The 14,071-nt window shown below is 41.2% G+C and overlaps 1 protein-coding gene across 2 annotated transcripts in view; it reads right to left on the bottom strand.

Annotated features, from left to right (window-relative positions):
* Tek (TEK receptor tyrosine kinase) overlaps positions 1-4,351 on the bottom strand; it is a 114,589-nt gene extending 110,238 nt beyond the window's left edge. The window contains exon 1 of one of the 2 annotated variants that reach the window (XM_006974017.4): positions 3,956-4,351. In XM_006974017.4, coding sequence (XP_006974079.1) covers positions 3,956-4,007 — 52 coding nt within the window. In that variant the 5' untranslated portion in view covers positions 4,008-4,351. The remainder of the gene's footprint in view (positions 1-3,955) is intronic. The other variant, XM_006974018.4, reaches the window with a different exon arrangement.
* Positions 4,352-14,071: the final 9,720 nt, after the last annotated feature.

Below are 14,071 nucleotides of genomic sequence, written 5' to 3'. Positions count from 1 at the left end.
TTCGATCCCCAGCATCCACATAGTGGCTCAGAAACATCCATAAGTTCCAGGGGATCCAGTGCCCTCTTCTGTCTCCACTAGCACCAGGCACACACATAGTACACAGACATATATGCAACCAAACCACTCATACAAATAAAATAATTAATTTTAAATTGCTGTTTCCAAATGGTAAGAGTCTACAAACAAGGGTTGAGACAAAAAGATGGGTAGTTTGCGTGGTTGTTTTTGTTGTTGTTGTTTTAATAATTTAACTTTATTTTATATGTGGGCGTGAGACCCCCTGGAGTCACAAACAGTTGTGATCTGCCGTGTGGGTGCTGGGAATCAAACCTGGGTCCTCTGGAAGAGCAGCTAGTGCTCTTAACCACTGAGCTACCTCTACAACCCCAGGATGTGTAGATTTTGAAAGTGGTCTTGATATATACCATGAGCAGAGATGAATGGATGAAACCTTGAGGGGTTTAACCATGTTAAGGTCTTATGGAAAAAGACTGTAAGTGATAAGAGCTTTGCCTGGTTGCTGGAAGAGGTGACATCAATGTTGCTTTGTGCAGTGATGCTGGTGGAAGACTTCTCCTTGGATTATATTGACTTCATTGAGGGAGTTCCTGTGATTATCCATTTTGAGCTTTGATTTTATAAACTCAAATTTGTGGTCCTTCGTCCATGTTTTAAACTGTTACATCTCACCTGCCAGGTTGTTGTCAAGTTTCTCTGGGTCTTTGGTGTTTGATGGATAAACTCTAAGCATATTGAAGTGATATAATTTCTCATTTGCACCTAATTAATGCATTATATTTCACATAAGCAGAGCTCCTAATACTTTTGTGTCTAATCAAAACCTATTTAATGATTCACAAGAATTTTAAACTAACCACTTCTCTCCTACAATAAACATTTATAATCTATTTTTAACTCAAATAACAAATTTGACATTTAACTATTTTTGCAATGGTATCTTTTGCTTTGGGCCAACCCTTCTAGATTAAAGAAAGTTCTGAATTCTCATTCTGTGTGCTAACTAGGAAACCAACCACTAGGAATCAGAAGTGACGTGATAACACCCATCTTTTGAAGGGTGCAACTGCAAGTAACAAATTGATATTTTCAGAAGAATTCAGAGCCATCCTATCCAAAGCCCCTACAGCAGTGGTTCTCAACCTGTGGGTCGCAAACCATTGGCAAACCTATATCTTCAATGATATTTATGATTCCTAACAGTAGCCAAATTACAGATATGAAGTAGCAACAGAAATAACTTTACGGTTGGGGGCCACACAACATGAGGAACTGTATTAAAAGGTCACAGCATCAGGAAGGTTGAGCACCATTGGCCTAGAGGACACAGCTTGGTCTTTTGAGAGGCACTTGGACTCCTGCCCTCCTGGAGAGATGTCTTAGAAGGATTAGACTCTTCCTGGAAGCTCTCAGGGCAGGGCTGAGAGGGAAGTGCTAACAACAGCAGTGGTTGGAAAGGAACAGCTCTGAAGAAGGCCAGCTTTCCCCTCGGAAAACAATTCCAAGAGGTGTCCTGATCCCAGCCCCGAAGGAGGTGGCTCCACCTGGGACCACTTTCCTGGCCTAGCTATTGCATTTCCTCCGCCGCCCCAGACAACATCTCTGCTCACTCTGAATCCAGTTGTTTGAAATGTCAGACAAAACTGGCAAAGATAGCTTAAGACCTGCGACCTAAAGACTTCAGACTCCCCACCAGTGTGGATCGTATAGGGCATCCATGATGAAACAGAAAGGGGACTGTTTTAAGTGTAGATAGCTCTTTAGAGCAAGCAGCCAGGTTTGATGAGATAGGGAATTAAGGAATAGGTAATCTTACTAAGTTATGAGAACTTATTTGTAAGCTGAAATTGGCAGTGATTCTCAAGTGGAAGGATCAAGCACCAGAATCTCGAGTTGCTGTGGAAGCTACAGACCTCTTCCAGCTTATGTGTTAGCAGGCTGCTCTGCCACTCGGAACAACCTTGATTCAAACAAATATAGACTCTTTATTTTTCAATTATTTTCGTTCACCAAAAAATGAATATGAGGCCATCAAGTAGACTATAAATAGATAAGCCCTACCTCCCTTGCCGCATTAATGAGGTCTACTATTAGAGACTGGCTTGAATAACAGACTCCTGTGACTGTTGCTGTGGTCACCCAGCCTCAAGCATTCATGTTCACAGAGGCTTAAACCCAGAACAAAAGTTAGGAATCAATAGAGACCTTTCCCCAGAAAGCATTCTGTCTTCTACTTTCTAATGAGAACATGACCTCCTCCTTCTTGTCATCTTCTCCCCAGAAATCAAGGAACTAAGGTCAAACAGCAATGACACAACTATTTTGGCCGCGGGACTTTTTTGTTTGATTTTATGACAGTTTTTCTAAACTTATGTTGCAAAATACCATAGCAAAGTCACTTAAGGGGAAAGAGTAAATTAAAACAGCTGTGTGTGTGTGTGTGTGTGTGTGTGTGTGTGTGTGTGTGTGCATGCACGTGTGTGTATATGAGCACGCTATTATTTTATTTAACTTAAAACTACATCAGAGCAAACATCCATACCTGGGCTTTGTATCATTATAACCTCTGGTGTAAAATCAGTCCCAGATTATGTGTCACTGATAAATGTGACACTTGGAAAGCTAGACAAGAGTAGGGGATCTTGATAATTATTTAGAAGTACATAATAATGAAAAAAATCAACATATCTCTACATTAATATAAATAGTAACATAAATATATAGTAATTTATATTAGTCATAACTACTGCATAAGTAGATGACACCATCTTTAATACTCTTTCCTATCAGCAATTTGTATTATTCTTAAAATATTATCATTAAATTTCTGATACATTGGCTATTGAAGTCAAATTGAGGAACTGTATGGCAGATTATACACAATTATGTTACTTTACTGGGTTAATTTTTTAAATACTTAACAAAATATTATACTTAAAATTATTATAACATATAGAAAAATACAAAAATAACATCACAAGTATTGGTATCCAATTCTATTTCACTAGTAAGTTTGGTAAAATTTCCCAAACTCATTTCCTAGGTCAATTCCATTTTCATTATAATAACTAGACTATTTTCAAACCAATAGGGAGAAACCTGTGGCAATGATAACGGATCTGTGAGCCACAGTTTGGGTCCTATGTTTCTCCCAGCATGTCTTACATATGCTAGGTGAGTTACAAGGCAGGCACCCCACTGTGTAGAGTCTGTGATACCCACGCAAAACCCAAGCTCATTCTCACCAGTCCTTCCCTGAGGCCTCTACAGGATTTGGTAAAATCCTAAATCCAATGACCTTGGCAACTGCTTAAGTTTTAGTTAGATTAGTTAGGGCTATTCGTTATGATTTATTATATGTGAAACATCAAAAAAACAAAAGTCAGTGGCATAGCCCTAATTTCCCTGACTCCTACCTAAAAGAAAGAAAAGCTTCAAATTGGAATGCTGGAATTAAAAAGAATGGAGATATGAGATTTTAACAGAAAAGCGTTTTTTGTTTTTACTTAACATTGACAATCTGTACACTGCTAGGTAGGAATTTTGTTTCTACAAAAAAAAAAATCATAGAAGACTTTCTTTGATGTAATTACAACCCGATTTTGTTATTATCAACGAGGAAACACACCAGAATGAGAGGCAAGAAAGAATACGCCTAAATAAGCAGATCCCTTCAAATAAGGTGACTTACTTGTCCTGGGAGAGACCATGGCAACCCAGGAGGCAACATTCACAAGAGATGGCTTAGAAAGCCCAGCACATGCCGTAGGGGAATCTGAACTTCAACCTTTACATGTACAAACTGGAGAGTCACAGAAAAGCAATGTGAGCATCTCCAAAATGAAGGTTTGGTGAGAGAGAAAGCTGAGCCATCACTGTGTTAAAATATGACATAAAAATAAAATAGATAAATAAGCATCAAGCCAAAACTTACCAGAAAGGAGCAAGCTGACTCCACAGAGAACTAAGCCGGCTAAAGAGTCCATACTTCCCTAGATCTCCCCATCCAGCGTCCACAGATGAGCATGAGGTCCCTGGGAGCCTTTCAAAAACCCACAAGTTTGCGACTTCCCACTCGCATGGTCTACTCGCTCTTGTTTACAAGTTGGAGGCAAGAAGGACTCGCACAGAAGCAGGCGGTAACAGTCTCATTTCTGTCGGAGCGCAGGGAGTTTTAAGTTCCTTTTTCCTGTTTCCTTTGTAGATTAGGATGGGAAAGGCTGTATCTTAAAGGCACTTGGTATCAGCAGGGCTGGGGGCACTGCGAGCCCTATCCATCTCGCCCTTCAACCAAGCACTTATCTTTCCTGCTTCGGCTCCTGCCTTGACTGGATTGTGGGGCAGAGGGATCTTTGTTACAAGTGAGGTCCTGGTCAGCGTTTTCAGGAACAATAGGGGTATCCTCTCATAGGCCAGGAATTGAATAACAAGCCCTCCACCTATGTATGGTATGCGATGAGGACCAGCCCTTCTCAGACTAATCAGTTCTCTGGGGTGCACTGGGATCCCTGACAGAAGGGGCTTTGGGAGCAGCATTTGCTCTGTGTTTAACTCATAGGGTTTGAATTGGGCAAAGAAGTTTCCTGTCATGAGAAATCATAACCTGGAAAACAATCAATTTGAGTGAGCACGGCTGAGGTCAGCTCACAGCGTAGCCACGAGAGACTAGATTCCACAACCATTAGCCTATTTTCTTACACCCAGATGGCCTGTTTGTTGGCCCTGAGCCCAAATATACGCATGCTACTGGCTACAGCTTTAATTTTTATTAGCGTTTCATTTGAGGGTGATCTAATTTATTGGAGAACTTGGCATGGGAAGATTTAGTAACATGAATAATTTCATAGTTATTGGCAAACAGTATTTCAGAACAGATTGTATACAAAAATATGGGGGGAGTGCTTTTTGAGAGAGGCGCTTATTCTACAGCTTTGGCATGCCTGGACCTCACTCTGTAGCTCAAACTAGCCTTGAGCGCATAATGATGCTTCTTCCTCAGCCTCCTGAGTGTTGAGATTACGACCGTAAACCCCACTCCTGGACTATTCCAGATTTTTAAAAAATACCAGGCAGGTAAAATAGCTCAGCAGGTAAAACCAAGCCTGAGTTCAGGTTGAAAGCCCATGTGATGGAAAGACAGTCACCTGAAAATGTGTACCTCATATGTGACCTTAATGCATATGCACACACGTAGAAAATATAACCAAAAATTTAAGTTAGCTCTACAAAGAGCAAACAAAGGTGATTGTGTCTCTAGGAGCGGAGTTCGTCGATCAAAAGAAAAAGAATTGCTGTAGTAATGGATTCTCCAGCAAGCCTGGGCTGCCTCCCTAAGCTGATCCAAGTGAGTATTTGTCTCAGTGTGGTTTCTCCCTGCAGGATAAAGCAAGCACTCCACTTTACCTGACTTTGCCTGAAGAAAGACTCACCCCTCCCTTTCCCACGAGCAGCAGGAAGAGACACAGTGCTGCTGGTCTTGACTGATTTCTGCTCTAGGTGTTATCATTTCAGGAATGATCTTGAGTGCCCACAATGCTTTGAACCTGACGGGTAGATAGCTCGGCTCTGTTCTCCTGCATACGGAAGGACAAACACTGACTCAGCCTTAATAGTTTGAGAGCAGTTACTGAGAACCAGGAATGCTTCCAACCTAAGGGGTGGATAGCCTAGTTCAGTCCTCCGGCACATCTGAGGGGAGACACTGGCTCCCATTGCTGCTGTGAGGACCAGCCTTCAGCAGCTCATGGATTGAGGGGGATCCACGGAGTCTGCGAACTAACCACTCAACTTGACTTTTCTATCTGAGGGAGTAAAACTTAATTCTATGGGTATGGCGAGAGGGGCAAAACTTAACTCTTTGGGGGTCGGGGGAAAGGGGAAAAAACATGCACCAAACTCAGGGTCTCTCTATCATCATCTCTCGTCTCTATTTCTTTTCTTACCTCTATCCAGTTGTATCCCTTCTGTATCTCTCTTGATGTCTTCCTTCTAACTTTCCTTCTCCATCTTTCCTGGTGTTTTCTGTTGGGAACCTCTGCTCTGGCCCCACTCCCCCCATTCCAGACCCCACCCCTCAGAAAGCCCGCCAAGGGTGGGAGGCTCCTCTCCTGGAGAAGCTCAAGACACGCCTACAGGGTATTTAAGACACCGTCACTACACCTGCCATGTGATTTCTTCCCCCAAGAATCACCCGGGGGTGCTTTGCTCATTAAACCTGGACTTTTAATTCAGCCTGATCTGATTTATCGCATCTTCAGAGAAACCCAATATCGGGGCATGGAAACCCTTTCATTTTCCTTCTCTCGTGTCTTTATTTTTTTTTTTCCCTTACAGCTTATATACCCCAGAAAAATCTTTCAAGCCATATAAAAAGGGAAGGGTTTTTTTTTTTGGGGGGGGGGGTTGTTTGTTTGTTTGCTTGTTTGTTTGGTTTTTCGAGACAGGGTTTCTCTGTGTAGCTTTGCGCCTTTCTTGGGACTCACTTGGTAGCCCAGGCTGGCCTCGAACTAACAGAGATCCGCCTGGCTCTGCCTCCCGAGTGCTGGGATTAAAGGCGTGCACCCGGGGTGGCCCACGCCGGTAGGATTTGCTGAAGGAGGCAGAGGCAGGAGGATCATGGGAAGTTTTTTTTGTTTGTTTGTTTTTGTTTTTTTTTTGTTTTGTTTTGTTTTGTTTTGTTTTGTTTTGTTTTGTTTTGTTTTGTTTTGTTTTTAATGGGTTGGCTTGCTGAGATTGCCCGTGAGAGAGAGAGGCCACTTCCATCACTGGACAAGCCTTTTCCCAATTCATAATGAGGAGTGCTTGGACATGCTCAGAAACCATCTTTTGAAAATGGATGTGGTCATCATTAATGCATCTGCATTCTCTCGAGGAAATGGGAGTCAGCTGTACCTTCAGCTGCTCCATGCACTGGAATGGTTCTCCTCACCTTGCCATTTATCTTCTAGCTCTCAGCCTCTAAACCAGTGATTCTCAACTTCCCTAAGGCACCACCCGGTGTCTGTCTTTTTTAATGTCTTCTTCTGCCCCCTAATTGACTGCATCCTCCATGAAACTGGGAACATACCTAACTTCTTTGCTGCTAAAGTTCCAAGACTGAGCACCGTGCAGGGCATACAGTGGTCTTTTGTAAATTAGGTTTTATTATGACATATTCAGACAGAATTAGTTTTGTTAATTCTCCTTCTCCCCACCTTTTTCCTATTCCCATGGCCCCACCTTGTACCCTTCTGTCTCCCTTCATAGTAGGTCTTATATAAATATTTAGTGAACTGATAAAAATTAAGATACTACCATTGTTCCTCATATGCTCACGTCAAGTAAAGGGCTTTGAAGTCAGGCAAACCCAGACTTTATTTGTCATATCGGTAATATACTCTGTGTGTAATGTCCAGTTGCATTCAGGTATCTAAATCTTCAGACTCCACGTCTTTGAAATGGGAAAAAAATAGTAATTTGTATTAAATACATATTGAATAAAAGCACTTTATGGCTTCCTGCTATACGCACAACCACTACTGGATTGTTTTATGATATTTGCCAAGCAAAAATCAAAAATGTGCTCTAAAACTTATGTTGTAGGAGCATTGTTGATAATAATCAAAACCAGGAAGCAGTCAGAGTATCAGCAGAATATATACCTATCCTAGTACAGGATAAAGTGCCCGACTGTTAGAAGGGGGAGTTGATGGATAGGCAGTGGTGAAGGTGTCAGGGTATGTTGTTTGGGGAAAGAACTGGTGAGAACAGGGTGAAGTGTTTATACATTCACATGTACATAACAAACACACCAAAACCTTAAAGTGACTGTTTCTGTGACGTAACAAAACAAAACTGGCCATTGTTACTCTACTCTTCATGCTCGTCAGCCATCCCAGTACCTCCTAAAGCAATAGTTCTCGACCTGCAGGTCAAGACTCCTTTGGAGGTACTGGGATTGCTGAAGAGCATGAAGAGTTGCATATCACATATTTCCATTATGATTCATAACAGCAGCAAAATTACAGTTATGAAGTAGCAACAAAATAATTGTAAGGTTGGGGGTCACCACATGAGGAACTGTATTAAAGGTCCACAGCATGAGGAAGGTTGAGAACCACTGCTCTAAAGTAGTGAGCATATACACGGAAGAAGCTAAGGGGAGCCCTTGCAACCATTGAGCCTTGATGTAGATGTATTTAATACACTTGGTGGCAAAGTGGACTGAATCCAAGTGACCCTCGCCTGCAGGACTTGAGTGGTCAGATTAGGTGTCTGTGACTTGTAGCATAGCCTGACCATTCTGCTTTCTGCTGGTCAGTGGCACTGGGCCTTGGCGTCATCACATCTGGCTTCTTACAGACTTCCACGAAGCTTTCTGTGAACCTGCTGTTCTTCACGGTGAATAGCAGCCAAGGAAGGGCCATCAATAATCAAGTCCTGGCCTTCAGCCAGGACAGCACAGCTGAAGTGGCAACACCCACGCTGAGGGATGGCAATGGAAAATACCTGACCCTCTCCGGACTGCTTTCCTGAAACCCTGTCAGTGACTGTACCCTTTTCCTTTCCTTTCTCTTTCTATTTCGCTAATTTCTTTCTTTCTCATAAACATCTAACTGGCAAGTGGACACTAAGTCCTTGTAAGATGACACACAAAAGTAGATGATGCATTCTCTGCTTTTGAAGCTCGTAATTACACAAGCCAGTGACAATGCATCATAACAGGAAAGGGTAAAGAACAAAACCAAGCATTGTGTGATTAAATGCCAGTGGGTGGTACAGGCAACAAGAGGTTCCGCAGTTCTTTGCTTTGGTACCCTTTGGGCCATAAATCACCCATTAGCATGCCATTTTTTTTTTTTTACTCCTGGTGTTTGGTAGGTGCAGGTGGCATCTTCTCAGATACACTTAAGTCCCTTAGGCAGAAGCTTTGTGCTTTCTTTCAGATGAACCTGTGTTGTTAAAGCAAAGAGGGACCAAAACAGCCTCAGTTATTAGGAGACAGAAACCTTCATCGAGCAGACCTGTGGTCCCAGCTACTCAGAGGATCACAACTTCAAAGTAAGCCTGGACTGTGGAGTGAGTTCAAAGCCAGCCTTGGAAGCTTAGTGAGATCCTATTTGAAAATATAAACTTCTGAGGAGGAAGAGAAAGGGGGAAGATGAGGAGGCAACAGTGTTTAAAGTGGTAGCAGTGGCAGGGGATATAGCTCAGTGGCCTTTGTTCATAGTGGCCTTTGGTTCAACTCCCAGTAGTGAAAAATGGAAAAGGAAGGAAGGTAGGAAGGAAGGAAGGAAGGAAGGAAGGAAGGAAGGAAGGAAGGAAGGAAGGAAGGAAGGAAGGAAGGGAAGAAACCTTGAAGCAGAGGATGTACTTTGATGGTAGAGTTCTTGCCTAACATGTACTATTCATAGGGGGGATCAATCTTTAGCATAAGAAGAAAAAAGGTAATAAAAAAATACTCAGAACGAGGATGTAGCAAGTCCCAGAATTTTCTTTAAAAAAAAAAAAGCTTTAAAATAAATATAAAGAAAAAGAAAAGGTGAACTCCTATTCATCTTTGAAAATAGAATTCAGATGTCCCTTCATCCATGAGACTTTCCTGTAGTAGTAACTGATCGTATAACAAACCACTCCAATACTGAACTACATCTTCACAGTTATCCACCTTGTAGCAAGCTAACATTTGCTTCTTTTAAGTGTATGTCTTTACTTATGAATCTCATTTTTCTGTTGTGAACTCCAGTTTCCCTGGATCATTCTAGTCTCAGCGGGCCTCCTGTGTTCACAGTAAAATGCCAGTTGTTCAGGTAACCCGGCTTCAGACATGAAGGTCAAGATGGATGAAGCCACAAACCTCTCATCTGCTAGCAGCCAGACTGCCTTTTTGGGTGCCAGGATCAGAAATCTAAGAATGAATGGAAATAAGGACATTTTCTTGAAGCAGAGGTTAAACATTGGCACACCATTGCTTCTGAAACATTGTTTTACCAAACAACACAGCTAAACCTAGATCCAAAATGGAAAAATAGACTTTCCCCACCACCCACCACCAGCCCTCACTGCTGAAGACCAAATTCAGGGCCTTGAGAAATCGAGGCAAGCGCTTTGCTACTGAGCAATGTCTCCAGACCCTCAACTATTTGATATGAAGACTTATAAAATCACAATCCAATGAAAGCCAATCAGATCAAAGTAAGAACACTGATTATTTCTTAAAATCACGTTCGTTCAAATTTAATTTAGATATCATAAAATCACTGCTTTTGAAAATTATAGTAAAAAGCACATGCAATACAATTGACTATCATAACTACTAAGTGTCTAAGTAAATGACGTTAGTCATACATAAATTGTTGTGCCACAGAGTTTACAATTTTTTCAGCACGTTTGTCTGTGATTGGTTTGTGTTCCCCTTGACATGAAGGTCATTAACCCCATTCATTTTGCTACACATGGCAAGGTTTTACTATTTGTGGGTGAATACTCCATCATATATATGTATCTCTATATTACAAATTCTTCATTCACTTGTCCTTTTGATGGACACCAGGGATGATTTACTATATTAGTCACTGTGATTACTGCTGTAGTAAACTTAAGTATTAAGGAATCTCTTTTCTATTCTGACTTTATCTGTTTGGGTATTGTGCTGGCTAGTTTTGACGATCTAGAGTCACTTGGGAAGAGAGAGCATCAATTAAGAAAATGCTCCTAGCTGGGCGGTGGTGGCGCATGCCTTTAATCCCAGCACTCGGGAGGCAAAGCCAGGCAGATCTCTGTGAATTCGAGGCCAGCCTGGTCTCCAAAGCGAGTTCCAGGAAAGGCGCAAAGCTACCTAGAGAAACCCTGTCTCGAAAAACCAAAAAGAAAAAAGAAAAAAAAAAAAAGAAAATGCTCCTAAAGGATTGGCCTGTGGGAAAGCCCATGGGGATATATATATATGATTAGTGATTTATATGGGAGGGCCCAGCCTATTGTGATGGTGCCATCCCTGGTCAGAGAATCCTGAGTTGTATAAGAAAGCAGGCTGAGCAAGCCATGAGGGGCAAGCCAGTAAGCAGCATTCCTCCTGGGTATCAGTTCTTGCCTCCAGGTTCCTGCCTTGAGTTTCTGTTCTGAGTTCCCTGGGTGATGGACTATAAGCTGTAAGATGAAATAAACCCTTTCCTCCCCAAGTTGTTTTTGGTGATGGTGTTTATCACGATGATAAAGAGCAAACTAAGACAGGTATGTACCCAAGATGGGCTACCTGAATCATATAGAGGTTCTAGTTGTAGATTTTTGAGGAAACTCCATATTACCTCCCCTGATGACTCTACTAAACCACCTCCCACACATAGTACATTGAGTCTTTTTCCCTCCATATCCTTGCCAGTATTTGTTACTTGCTCAACATTGTTTTAGTTGTTTCTGTCCTTCTGTTTGTTTTGAACTTAATCTGTTGTTTTCCTATCTATTTAGAGAAAAACATGATAGTAATTGGCAGGATTTCTTTAACATAATCACACAATGCTATACATCAATATGGCAGCCTAAATAAGATCTAAGCAAGGATGACACCAATTGACATCTTAACATGGAAGGGGACTTTCATGAGGACCCTACCCATGGACAAAGAGCCATTGGTAACTAAGGGATGCTGAGAATGAAAGAAATTGTCTTTCCCTGGGGAAAGCCCCCCAATTAGTTATCCAATACCAAGTCATCAGTCCTGAAATCATATACTTACAAGTAACATAATACAGACTGAGCAGGTTGTATTTGTGTGTGTGTGTGTGTGTGTGTGTGTGTGTGTGTGTAATGAAAGGGAAAATGGGGAAATAATGTAATTATGTTTTAATTTTTAATTATTAATAGAGAAAGGGACAATTCATTTAGTTTTACCCACAAAATTTTAAGTGTTGGATTTTATTTTACATTTAATTAGAAATTTCCCTTTATCCCATGAATTTAGAAAATAGTTTTGTTTCCAAAATGTTAGGGATTTTCCAGGCCTCTTTCTGTAAATGATTTCTAGTTCAGTGATGATATGATTACAGAACATGAATTATATGCATTAGCTATTTTAAATTTGTGAAGATTTGTTCATGGCCCAGAATGTGGTCACTCTTGGTAAATGCACTCCTGTATTTTAGACCCCAAGTGTTCTGTTGTTTGAATGCTCTGGAATCTTCAGTTTGGCTTGACTGCTTCACGGCATCATCTTCTAGACCTTACTGACTTCATCTCCAGGTTTCATGTTTCCAGTTTCCACGAGGAGAAAATGAAAGTTCCCTCCTCTAACTACAGACTGACTTTTATCTTTTAAATTCTAACAATTTTTCATGTATTCAAGTCATTAAAAATTTGCATGTGTCACTGATTTTGTTAAGGTTATCCATTTATCCCTATCAAATATTATTGTCTTCAGCATTCCTTATTTGGAAGCATTTAATATTTATTATGAGGGGTCTATTTTGTTATTGTTCTTTAACACAGTAGACTTCTTATTCTTCATGGTTACATCTTCATTCAGACCTCCACTTTGCAAAGAGGTACATAGAGAGAATCTGGAGCATGAGACCAAAGTCTTTGCATACCAGGGAACAATGGAAGTGAAGAGAGGATAGGCTAGCATTTCTGACTAGTGGGTCAGTAATGTAAGCCAAAATACCAAAGTATTAAATAATATATCACATAAGAATGAAATATGGTGGAAAAGGTGTCTCCAGAGATAATTTTCATTAAAAACAAACAACAAAAGCAACAAACAACAAGATCAAAACTTAGGTCCATTTGTATCCCCACTAAAGTTTTTAACAGTGGGAAATAAAAGGCTTTGAGTCAGGAAGTGTCATGATCAGAGTTTCATCTTCAGATCACTTTGGGAGCAATGGCATGCTAAATTTTTAAAACCTAAAGCCAAGAAAACTCATAGGTGGATGAATGTCGAAGTGTTGCATCTAAAGACACGAACTAAGAGTCTAAATCAGCATCGATGTTAGAGAGAACGGAGGCTGGAGAGATGGTTCAGTGATCTAGAACACTTGTTCCTGCCGAGGGTTGATCTCTAGCACCCACATGATGGCTCACAACCATAACTTCAGTTCCAGAGGGCTGACACCTTCTTCTGGCCTAAGTGAGACTAGCAATGCATGTGGTTGCAAAAACACACATGCAGGCAAAACACTCATACATATAAAATAAACAAATCTTTAAAAATTAAAGTTGGAGAGAATTGGAAATGCTAAGATGATAAATACAGATTTTAATGACCGCTAGTTGGTGGGATAAAGGGAGGAGACTAGAGCTAGTCTGAGTTTGGTATCGTGTAAATCATTGTAAAGCACTAACGCAATGCCTAAGAATGTTAGCTATCAGCCTCCTCCTCATTGTACACAACTCACACATTTTCCTGTAGCTCCCATAGGCAAAGTTGGGTCAGGGTCTGCTGTGGCACCTGGCCTCTTATGGTGGAATACTTGCCTCCCAATCCTTCCTTCATTATTAAACTATAGGCTCCCCAGTAGTAACAATTCTGCTGCATTTTACTCTATCTTCTTCAGCTACTTCCATAAATATTCATAGTGCTGCAGCATGAAATATAGAGACTCAAAGATGTTTTGGACTGGAGTTTATTCTGATACTTGGATAAGGGAGTGAAGGCGTCTCAGCTAGTCACTGAATATGCAGGAGTTTGCTCAGCTCAACGTTGCTAGCCTGATAGCTTACACATCCAGGAAAGCTCTCTGAAGCTAGTCTGCCTTTGCCACAGGATTTATAATATCTGTGTGTGTGTGTGTGTGTGTGTGTGTGTGTGTGTGTGTGTGTGTGTGTGTGCCCCCATAAATAATACTGCTTGGAAATACAGGCTCATCTCTTTAAGAACAGCTCAACAGCATTTGTCTGATGACTAAGTAACCCCAAACTACTTAAGATTCAGCCCCAAATCTCTGCCTTTTGATTTCTGAGGGATACAAGTGTAGGGATTCAGTGTAGAACCAGATGGAAGTCCAGGCCTTTCATGACTCAAGGCCTCCTCACGAGATCTGTTCTGAACTGTTGGCCTAGCCTGCTGAACCCTACAGAG

The sequence above is a fragment of the Peromyscus maniculatus genome, chromosome 2 (assembly GCF_049852395.1).
Source record: "Peromyscus maniculatus bairdii isolate BWxNUB_F1_BW_parent chromosome 2, HU_Pman_BW_mat_3.1, whole genome shotgun sequence".
Classification (NCBI taxonomy): Eukaryota; Metazoa; Chordata; class Mammalia; order Rodentia; family Cricetidae; genus Peromyscus; species Peromyscus maniculatus.
This window is presented reverse-complemented; position numbering and strand designations above follow the sequence as displayed.